Source organism: Lethenteron reissneri, chromosome 34, assembly GCF_015708825.2.
Source record: "Lethenteron reissneri isolate LAM-NWPU_2019-01 chromosome 34, ASM1570882v1, whole genome shotgun sequence".
Classification (NCBI taxonomy): domain Eukaryota; kingdom Metazoa; phylum Chordata; class Hyperoartia; order Petromyzontiformes; family Petromyzontidae; genus Lethenteron; species Lethenteron reissneri.
This window is the reverse complement of record NC_083812.1, coordinates 14,720,762-14,732,569: the sequence shown is the minus strand read 5'-3', so window position 1 is coordinate 14,732,569 and position 11,808 is coordinate 14,720,762. Positions and strand designations below refer to the sequence as shown.

The window sequence follows — 11,808 nt, the reverse complement described above, 5'->3', positions numbered from 1 at the left end:
TCTTGGTGAGGGGTAAAGTTGATTTGAGCGAGTCGCGCAATGGGGGGTGGTGAGTGGCGGCCATATTGATACAGGAGCGCCGAGTGGTGGTGGTGAGGGGGAAGCCGAGTGGTGGTGGTGGTGAGGATGGTGGGGTGATGGTGAACTGGTGATGCTGGTGATGCTGGTGCGTGACTGGTTTAACTCCATTGACCCCCCCCTCCTCCCTTATGATAAGTCCAATGTCCGCCACGGTTCGTGACAAAAACAACAACTGTTAGACTGCACTGTAGTGTAATGAGAGTGGTTGGCGCCTCGCGCTGTGAGTTCTCGCAAGCCCCTTCGCCAACCCGCACTGCACCAGCGTGGTGAAGTGTGGCCGGACAACCCCCTATGAGCCCACACGAGCTGGGAGGCCTCCATCAGCAGCAGTGGGGTTTACTTGTAAACAATAACAATTTGTATTGCATTGTCAACATGAGCACTGTTTAGGCGCGTAATGGGTGCAAGCTGAATCCACGTGCTCACACACGTGTGTGTGTGTGCTTATTTAAATTGCACAATTGCGGTCAAAGTCTTAGCAAATCATTGCGTTTCTTTTACAGCGTATTGTGTTTCTTGTTTGATCAAATGTTCGGTTTTGTTATTAGAATTTTGATAGTATTGTCGGTATTGTGTTTTATCCCAGGTTTCTCGATTGAATAAGAGAGTTGTGTTACGGCAGTCCTGTATATCAGACGAGTTCTTCGTTTGCACGCGGCTGGCGGGCGGAATGAAAGAAGATTCGACAGTGGTAAGTGCAGAGCTCCCAATTTTCTTAAAGAGAAAAAAAAACTACTTAAAATGCTTTCTAGGAACGTGCCGCTGTGTTAATTACGTGTCGAACTTCTTTCGCACCGTACGTAGCCAACCACCGCTATTCGGAGATGCGGGTGGAAGGACAACAAACTAAACACGAACGTCACTTGGGATGAGCAAGGATTTGTATTCGAGTCTTGACAGTCGGGCACACGCAACTATCCACGTGTATAATAGTTTGTTGGGGGGGGGGGGCATTTCATGGAAATAAATATTAACTCTTCTTGGTTCTTTCGGTAAAGTCACGTAGAAGGGAAGTAATAAAATAATAAAAATAAAACATAATAAAATAATTCTCACGACGTTTCGGCCACAACGCAAGCAGCCGTCCTCAGGCGAAGACTTCCCTTCTACGTGACTTTACCGAAAGAACCAAGAAGATGAATCCCTGTAGTCACGAAAGCTTTAAATCGAAATTTAAATATTAACTGTTACATGAGTCACTCCAGTGGGAATGAACGCATCAAATTGATTTATTTTGGACTTTTAATTATTTAGGAACGAGTGCGGCTAGTGTTGATTTAAATCGTATGGAATTGTTAAGGAAATCAAACGGATTAGAAAATAGTAAGCACACAAAAGACATGTCGATGGGACCCTTTTGCCAGTATCAAGAACATTTCTGGCATAACACAGGTGTTATAATACCATATAGACACACGTCTGTGTCCATGCATGAACATACAACGTTTAGATCACCAGCCTATGGGTTTTGATCCAATGTTTTCCAGCAAAGAGTTTGGTGATTCTACAGTAACGGAGTTATAAGATCAAATGCAGTTACATCAGAGATGTTTTACTAAAGTGTTGCACGATGGGGGTTCATCCAGCAGTGGATTGACAAAAAAGGTGACGCATGTTTCGCATCAACCTGCTATGAAAGAACATGACAAAACGAAAACCCCGATTCGCTTTACATTTTGTGAAGGTCAGATTCCATGCCCTGTTCTATAATGAATTTAATTGATTTAAAAACAACAGACAATATGCATCCTCATATTTGATTATTGCTATGTATTTGTTAAATCATGAAAGTCCTGGTACCGTTAAATTTCGATTTTAAGCTTTCGTGACTGCAGGGATTCATCTTCTTGGTTCTTTCGGTAAAGTCACGTAGAAGGGAAGTAATAAAATAATAAAAATAAAACATAATAAAACAATTCTCACGACGTTTCGGCCACAACGCAAGCAGCCGTCCTCAGGTGAAAACCAGGTCCGTCGAGGCGACAGAGTCTGAATGAAACAGCACACGAGCTTGGAGCATATATATAAGCTGGTACCGGTTTCGAATCCCCAAAAAATCCGAAAACTGGGGAGCTCTGCTCTACTGGACATCTGTGAAAATGAGCTTTATCGCTCATCGGATTCCTTCAGTACTAATACACATTCTGATTCCAGCCCCATCATAATATCGTGACCATTTAAACACAATACTGCCGAGCAGAGGGAGCTTATTTTCTCTATGAACATTCTCATGGTTGGTATGTGAATAACATCCACAGACTTAGCGAGAAGTTTACACACATACTGGATGTAATGTGAAATGAAATCTGCCCTACTCATGGGTTAGCGAGGTTGTCTAATAGCAAGCGTCCTTCACTGCTCTTGCTCGGATCAACGCCACGCGCGGTGGGGTCGTGACAAGGGGGCGTTGTCCGTTTCGTGCTCGCAGCCAATGGCAGGAGGGGGTGGTGTCCGCCTTGTTTGTCTGCGGGGAACCCGGTAGTGGGTGCCACGTGGTCTCGCCAGACCCACGTGTTGACAGAATTGTTTCGGCCAGTGGCAGTGTTTGCTAGTACGCGTTGGTCAGTAAGCAACTTTACGATATTATTTATAGACTGATGTGATATAATGTAAGGGAGATATCACAGCCCGTTTCCGTCCACTGCTGGATAGAGAGTCCTCCACCCGCTCCAAGTTGGTCATGGGGATTGTTTGACCGACCAGACTTTGCTGGTCAGTGCAGGTTTGGGGATTGTGCAGGACGAGTTCAGAGATTACTCGCCACTGATGTTTTAGACTTGGCCAGGAATTTAACCGGGTTTATAGCGTAGTACACAGACTACAGTTTAACGGTTCCCCATGTGATAGGGTATTATACTGTGGACATGTTTAATGTTTGTGGGGCCAGACCTGTTTGTATTTGTGTGCCATTACCTTTAATATAATTTTGTGAGCCGAAATGCGACGTTTTAACTGCGGTACTTCTACAAGTTTGTCAACCCTGTCAATGTAAGCCGCAGGCTGTGAACTTTCAAACTCTTACCGCATGCTGATTTTCAAAGCTAATAATACTGCATGATACTTTTTTTATCAGACAATCGGCAAGCACGTTATTTGGACGTTATCGTCCCTCCAACCAGCCAGCAAAACTTGTTAAAAAAATAATACTATATTATATAGCACGGTTGGCTACGTTCGGTGAGCAAGTAGTTCAACATATGAAGTATGGTGAACCCCCAACGTCTCCACCTCCCCACCCCTGAGTGACCTCTCGCGCGTGACAGCCGCCAGGCCCCCCACCCCCACATGCCTGCCCCCCAGTCGCCCTCCACCCGCGCCTGCCTCCTTGCCCCCCCCCACGCACCCACCACCCGCGCTTACCCTCGGTGCCCCCCCCCCACTCTCTGCACGCCCCCTCCCCTATACGTGCTGTGCTTCGCCATGGCCTCCAGCCAGACGGGTGGCGTGCTGGGGTGGATAGCCAGACAGCCAGTCAGCCAGCCAGCCAACAAAACTTCTAAAATTGTACTAACTTACTTTACCAGGTAAGGCCCGCGAAGCTATGTAGCTTTTTTTCAGAAGCGACCTAGCCACAAATGATAGCTCAAAGAAAGTGGCTTTTGTGGAAATGTATCCCAGCCAAATACTCTTTAAGTGCGTTTCTCAATATAATATGAATCTGATGCAAAATGTTTCTTTGAAAATCTTTATTTAAACACAGTTGCCGAGCACAGACCAAAACGCACAAAACGCCAAGCAGCCAGCAACAAACATCACCTTTGAAGTTGTTTTAGATAAGATATACAGGCAGACCTCGCTTAGCGCTCTTGATGCGTTCCTGGAGAAGTGAGCGCTAATCGAATCAGTGCTAAAAGCGGTCATTATACCGTTGTATAGATGGGGAAGCATTCCCGACAGCAGCATTATTAATTTAGCATGAGCAACATATTATGGGGCTTCATTGGGGTATTGGTAATAGCGCTAATATTTCAGATGGGAAACAATTTTTCATAAGTAAATATATTAATGCATTATTACAACATTAATATTATGTATTGTAATCACAAGGCCATTCTACTCCTACAAGGCAGCGGTGGGAGATGGGGTTGGAGGAGCTTCTGCTGCACTCCCAATCTGCGTCATTCTCAGAGAAGAGATCCAGGACCTCCGTGGTCTTCGTAATGCCCTCGGTCTACATTCTGTGGTGAGGTTGGAGCCTGAGAGTCTATACTGGTTCCGTGAGTTCTCACCTGACTCAACGATTATACTGTAAATATTGAAAAAGTTTGATTACATTTTTTTTATTTGTGACTACAGATAGTGATAATCGAACCTCGGGGGGAGGGGGGTCTGTTTGGCTCAGCGTTTGTCGCTCTCATTGGTCGAACGACTGATGGGGGTTGGGGCATTTCCTTGCCCAGCGCTGCTGCGTGTTCTCACTCGTAAGCACTTTATAATATTTTGAGTTTCTTCATTTTTTTAGTAAACAACAAAATACAGGACGTAGAGCGCTTCAACGAATCGGCATGTAATGTGTTTCTCGAATTGAGCAAGGTTGTAGCTGATGGGACGGAATTACAAAGTGGGGCAGTGTAAGAAAAGCAGGATACATGTTTTAACCTGCAGTACTGCGGTTGGACGCAGTACGGACTAGAAATGATAGTTTCAGTCGACCGAGTCATCGGCATGGGTGGTATGCACTGCGTGGACTTGGCCACTGAGTTGTGCGGAGTTTGGAATTGATCCAACGTGCCGCGGGTTTTGCGCGAGGGAACGCCTCTCCATGGCCAGCTCGTGTAACACGAGGTGGGGGGGTAGAGGAGAACACAGACACCGCAGTGTTCATGAACGCCCCCCAATGCTCGTTGGCCGAGGGTCGGCCACTACCCCCTCAGACTCCAATCGGCAGCTCTCAAGTTGCGTCAGTTGTGTTCAGTTGAGCTCTGTCGTCTGTATGAACCTCACTGGAATTCAGTAACCGGCGATAACTCGTCACCGGCTTCGGTAATTCTGGTCACTGTGGCTACAATTAGAATTTTTTTGAAAATTAAACGGAGACGTTTTTTATTCTCATTTATCGTTCACTATGAGTCTTATGACCAGATTAAACGGGGTGCACCCACCCCATCTCATCAGATCTCGGAAGCCAAGCAGGCTTGAGCCTGGATAGTGCTGGGACAGATGACTGCCGTGCATAAAACACGTGGTGTAGGCTGCTGTACGCTTACATTGTCAGCAGAGAGCAGGAGAGAAACATGCTTTGTTGTACTGTACTATGCTTCCAACGCCTATACTCTTCTTCACCTTCACGAACCTCAACTATCAAGCATGGTGAAGTATGGTCACATAACCCCCACGATCCACACGACGTGGGGAGGCCCTCATCCAGCAGTGGATTGACAAAGGGCTGTATATTTTTTCAATAAGTAATAATTGTTTTGCTCGGTGGTTGGATATATTTGTAAAGGAGACACGAGCTGACAATCTTGAAACAAGCTTTACAATGTGAGCAGTATACTACAGGATTAATATCATGTTACGTTGCTCTTTACGATCGGGAGGGTATGCATCGGTGGCAATTTAGTGATATCTGAATCCATCTTGCCTCTTCTTCGTGAACTCGCGCTGACCAGAGTGGTGAAGTATGGTCGGACATTCCCCATGACCAATGTGCTGTGGGGAGGCCTTCAACGATGGATGCTAAAAGAGGGCTGAAAATTGTCCTGGACTTCAGCGGTATACATTGTTTAAAGAAGCGTTATTTTGTTTAAAAAAATGTTTGGCTCGAAAAAGCTGAAAACACAATTTGTAAGCCCAGTAGATGTGTTCTAAACGAAGGTAATTTCTGAAAAGATGTTAGCACAAGCGGTGGACATTAGTATGTGCTGGGTGCATGCAAGTTATCTCACAATAACTCATTAAAATGGCAAACTGGGTCAAGAATTGGCACGTGTGGAATTTTCAGGATGGACTCGTTTAAAATGAGTTTATTTTGCAAACAGTGATAAGTGCTCGGCGAGTAAATAATCCGTTACTAGTTTCAAGCAGCCCAATAAAATAGAGGAAAGAGCAAAATAAAATGGACCTTTTGTCGTTGGACTCCCTAGGATATTGATATGTTCTTGCAGTAGACAAAACATACTACAGTTGTGGACCAGGAAACTCAAGGCTTCCTTAATCTGGCTCCCCCACACAGTAAATTATAGAATGTAAAAAAAAATAATCCGTGTTCACATTGTTCGTACATTGGCTTAACACGTAGGCTTTCATAACCAATATGCAGGGTTTTTTTTGGTTGTAATTACCGACGAAACATACTCGAATTGTAAGTGTGCTGAACTAGTAACCCATTGGCATGTTGTGTTACGTGACAAACCTTACTAATTGGTTGTGTGGGCTGGTGGCGGGTTTAACAACACATATTTACCCAATCTAACTTAAAAAATAACTCGTTTTGACATTGTTCGCTGTAAGCTGGTTGGATGCTACTATGGTCCATCGGTATGTGTAGAAATTAGCTAATGGGATGAAGTACCTGCAGCTCATGACTTCACTTCATACGGCCACAAGAGGTCTGTCGCTTCGAAACGACTCAAATCATTAATTAGCGGGCTATATTTCATATCTCCGTCACCACGTAAAAAATATAAACATTTCTTACACAGTCAATCAGCCGCACAGCTGTCTGGGAGTGCATAATTCCAGCAGCATAGATCCAAGACAAGCAATATCTGGTCCAGTTTCAACGCACATTGTCTCATGAGTAGAGTCAGGCTTGCTTGAATCAAGGGTGAACTGCCGATCTTCCAAGCAAGGCGGGCGAGGTCCCTGTCTTTACGCTATGGCGTCCTAGTTTTCAGCAAAATTAAATAACATGGAAAATGTTCTATTCTCCACAATGACGTGAATGATTATTTTGAGTTATGCACACAATATAATCAGCCACCAAGTTATTTGCGCTAATCAGGTTCTCTACTAAACCTAGATTGAAAACTAATTTATTTAAAACGGCTTTTTGTGTTTAGTTGTCCTCCCCCCGCACGTCCGATAAGCACGTTTGGCGATGTGAGGTGTGAAATAAATTAATCCATAATACAGGTTTTTTGGGTTAGATTGTGTAAATATATAAATGCGCCGTTAAACCCGCCACCACCCGACACAGCCAACTAGTAAGGGTTGTCACGTAAACAGAACGTGCCAATTCGTCACTAGTACATCACACCGGTGTGTGGAGAGCCAAGCCATAACATTAACAATCTGAGTACGACGTTTTGCCAGAAATTACAACTAGCTTTATCAGGCGACACATATTTATGCGATCTAACCCAAAAAGCCTGTATTATGTATGATATTGGTCGTGAAAGCCTATGCGTTAGACTAAGTTCAACATACATGCATGTACTCGAGTTGAAAAGTTTTCCGGTCGGCCACACTGCTGCTAATTTGAACACACTCAGTCAATTCTCTCAGTGCTTGGGCCTTTGCAGTGACAGAAGTGACGAAGGTGCTTGTTAAAGCGTTTCTCCCAACCGGTATCGGAAAGTCCTATTTCGCCCCTCGATTGGGAAAAGTTTCCCCAACGCTGTTTTACGAGGGCGTTTGCAAATATTTCTCCGAGCTATTTGATGAGTCGACTTGACCATAGCGCAACGTTTAGTTTCCAAGGGAACATCTTTTTTCCACTCATCGTTCTACTCTCCTGCCCCGCTACGATCGCATGGATGCTCTCTGGTCATTACACATGTCGCGTGATTAATCGTGGGTTCCTGAGGGACGACGGGTGCGGTCAAAATGCAAGTTTGGTGCAATCAAGGAGGTGTAGCACTGATATATATATATTTATTATGTGTCAGGAAACTGGCTTGCCGGCGGTTTATTTTTCGTTCTTTTGAACGCGTAAAATTATCGTAAACATTATTTTGTTTCCAGTTGGCACCACTGAAGCTGAGACTGGTTTCTGTTTCCTGGCAGGATGTTCAGAACCTGGCAAGCGGGGGGGTTCCTTTGGACCTATTTGTGCTGCCAGCCTCATCTGCCCACAATGCTGCTACAACCGCCTGTTGGCTGCATCTCTCAACAAATGGAACGTTTGCGTCACAGCATTGTCAACGTACTCGCATGGGATTTTAACGTAAAAAAAAAACATCAGAAACACCTCATGCTTTTTAATTTACCCCCCCCTTTTTTACATACAACAATCGATCAATTGTACACTTGAAAGTCTGGGAGCGAATTGTGAATTGTGTGGACTGTTACAATAGAGTGGGGATCTGCTGCCAAAATGAAATATGACAGTGCTGACCGTTGCAAACCCCGAAACAAATAAAGCAACCGCTGCAAACAATAGCACCGCTGAGAAACTCGATGCCAGATATATTTCGTGGATACTCCCCTCTCATGCAAATTCACATCGCTGTATATATCGCTCTTCCAATATGGATGTAATGAATTCCTTCAAAGGATTATTTTAACAAAATGGGATTCCAATGCGGGGATAACAATTGCTAATCATGGAAGGCGTAGGCTTAAAACTACACTTGAAAGATGAATATCTTCAAGACGTCGTGTGAAACTCTGGAGATTAAATGAATACCGTTGGAGAATCTGTCCTCACCGATACTTGCTTAGATATTAGAACGTAGCGTGAGCGGCCCACCAATGTGAGAGCTCCCAAACTTTTTTCCAACGCAACGTGAAGTGTTGGTGTGAAATTATCGAGAAATGAGCACCGGCGGGTCACGCCGAGTGAGGAGGGTGCACGTGTTTGTGGGCGCCCCCATCGTTAACCCCGATTGTTGTGACATGAGGAACAACGTGCCGGGGTCGTCAAGACCTCCAACGGGCTTCCAGGAATTCCTGTGCACTTGGCAAAAATCCACGTCGCAGCTCCTGCTGAAATCCACCTTCAGTGGCAGTGGCCGCGGTGATGGCAGGATTCCAATGTCGGCCTCTACAGCGGGAAGCGGCGCGACCGAGCAAAGGGTGGACCACGATTGGGAGGATGAGGGCGAGCCTTGCGTGATGGACGGCTCCCAAGAACTCTTCGACCTGCAGCCGTCTCTCCAGGAGTACTTTGACAGCACGTTCCCCGGGCCGTGTGATGACTTGACCCTCGGCAGCGCCGCTGCTGCCAACCATCACAAGTGGTTCACGAATCCATCGGCGAGGACGTTGCAGGCTTCGGGGAGCCTCGCAAGCCAGTCCTCCGCCGACGACTATTCCCAAGTAACCTTTCCTTCTCTTCTGACCCAGCAGCCGCCACTGGTTGCGGCATCGGCCTCGGACCGGCTGCCGTCACCTCCTTCGTTGGCAAAATGGAACGAGGAGCCCGGCGGCGGCGGTGGCGCCGGCACCGTCTGCGAGGAGCACCGGCGCGGTCGCCCCAGTGGCCGCGACGTCGCGTTCAAGCGTAGCCTCGGTGCCGATGCCACAGAGCTCGGGCACACCTCGTGCAGCTTTGGCCTAGAGGAGCTAAGTTTCGAAGCGTTTGGATCGGGGGTTCTGTGCTCACAGGTCGTGCTGCCGACCCCCATGGCGCTCGAGAAGCACGGCGGAAAGGCGGCTCGGTTGAAACAACACTTGGTTAGGAAGAGGAAGTTGGAACAAGAGGTCAGAGGTCACGGCAAAGCCCTCAGAGGTGAAAATAACAAATTGGCGACTTGTGAAAATGAGAAAGATGCTTCCGTAATTTTGAGTGGAAATGAGAAATGTGAGTTGGAAGCATCCCACCCTTTAACCCATCCCTCTTCTATTGTTGAAACTAAATATGCTATGGGGGGAGCAGGGGAAATTATATCAGAAAATCCACAAACACCAATGCTGCCTTTGCCTGAAATCAATGAGTTTGAGCTTGCAAGTCAAGCCGATTGGGTCGAAGAGGCAGTTTCAGCCACGGACCCAAAAACCGAACGGCCAAGAGATGGCAATGACAGTGAAGCACGGGCGCCGGCGCTGATTGTCTCCGACCTGGGGAGGCTGCAGCAGCAGCAGCAGGAGAGGGCGACTCGGCTGCGGCGCGGCAACCCTCAAATGCGCGCCGTCCACACCACCCCGCTCGCCGACTGCACCGGTGGCGGCGGCCGTGGCGGTCCCGGCAACGGCCGCGGCGGCAGCTTGGGCGCGAAGCGACGGAACGTGCTGGTGGCCATGCTGGCCTGTCTGCCGGTGCAAGACGTGCGAGTGAAGAGGGGCGCCCTGGCGGGCTGCTCCGTGCCGGTGGCGGGCGTGGTGGCCACGGACCAGTCGTTGGCGAGCGCCAAGGTGGTGATGTGGAGACTGGCGGCATTCTGGGCCCTCCTGCTGGTGCCGGGCGACGTCGTCGTGCTCACAGGTAACGTGGCGGTGGGGGGGAGGGGGTTGCGACGGGCGACTGCCAAGGTGTACGATGCGGCGGCCGGTGGTGGCTTTCTCGTGAATGCGGTCGACGTGTCTCCCTGTTCAGATGAGCGACGGAGGTGGTGCTCATCTCCTCTGGCGTATCTGAGCCATTTGCAGAAATGACATTCGCATAGGAGCGAGCAATACTAATTTTATTAACAATTGGAAGGATCATGTGTCGACACCCTCGATTGGGCTTGAGCAGAAACCATCTCCTTGTGAGTTGAGTGCTTGAACCGCAGTGCTATGTGGCCGCATGTCAAACTGAAATTATTGTGAAGCCTTGCAGTCAAGGTTGTAATTTTGAAAAGTGTATACTGGGGAGAGATGGGGACGAGGCCATGAGGGGTGAAAATTCCGTGGTGATTTTATTGAAAGCCTTGGCTTTGGTCACCAAATATTTCAATTCGTATCATCAAATAGATTGCGACACCTATCGACTGGAGCATTGGCTGACCGGCAGATCCCTCATTCAGCCGGATGTTCTCTTGAACCGATGAGCTCTTTTTTTAGAGGTGACCTAGCCACACATGGTCGCTCATGAAAGTGGCTTATATCATCATATGTAGAAATTTATAGTCGCAGCCAAATCATCTCAGCGCATGTTTCTATATGTGGAAGGACAAACCGTAGGAACCCTGAGAATATTCCACATGACCCAGGAATATAACAAATGGACAAATATACAATATTCATTGTACAATATCCAAATGTACAATATCCAGGCATTGTCATGGTCGGAATCGAACCCAAGACCCCCTGCATACCATGCGAGGGAGATAACATCTCCTCGCCACCACGGCACCCCATTAGAAGAAAATAAGTCAAGGCGGGTCAGTGGCTCAGAGGGCCAATGCACCGCCAGTGCACTGATGCAGCACCACTGACATTTCTCGACGCCACCCATGATTAAACTAGAATCTCAAGGACAACAAGTTGATGGTTGCAGCTCGGTCACCAATGGCTGTACTTAAACATCTGAAAATAGAAATGTCGAAAGGCAGCGGTGTCAAATGTGTGTGCCGACTGCCGAGTGTGCGTACAGAGGCCTGTTGAAGTGACCCACAAAGGTAGTTCTTGTGACATGATTTTTCCGGGGTTGTTTTCTCACCATCCCAAGGTGGGGCACTGCTTTCTGTGAGCGGGAAAACGTCTTTGTCTCATGACGCGTGACGCAGGTAGACAACACAATTCAAATTGGGGACAAAGTAGAAAATAACCATGAGTAAAATAGGTCGCGCGGTACATTGCCCTGCCGCTCCAATGCCGGTATACGTTGTGTGCAGATGAGGATGATAAAAAGCTGTCCCTGGCCTTGGAAAGAGCCCAGCATTGTCTGTGAGAATCCTGCTTCCTGTTTACAGGGTGGGG

General features: G+C 47.3%; 1 protein-coding gene across 5 annotated transcripts in view; it reads left to right on the top strand.

The window, feature by feature from the left end:
* The first annotated feature begins 60 nt into the window (after nucleotides 1-60).
* Nucleotides 61-11,808, top strand: part of SHLD2 (shieldin complex subunit 2) — a 44,025-nt gene continuing 32,277 nt past the window's right edge. Inside the window, exons 1-4 of one of the 5 annotated variants that reach the window (XM_061565394.1) lie at nucleotides 61-166; nucleotides 668-772; nucleotides 4,148-4,264; nucleotides 8,032-10,390. In XM_061565394.1, the coding sequence (XP_061421378.1) occupies nucleotides 8,782-10,390 (1,609 nt within the window). In that variant the 5' untranslated portion in view covers nucleotides 61-166; nucleotides 668-772; nucleotides 4,148-4,264; nucleotides 8,032-8,781. Of the gene's footprint in view, nucleotides 167-319; nucleotides 424-667; nucleotides 773-4,128; nucleotides 4,265-8,031; nucleotides 10,391-11,808 lie in introns of those variants that run through there. The other 4 variants (XM_061565395.1, XM_061565392.1, XM_061565393.1 and 1 more) reach the window with 4 other exon arrangements.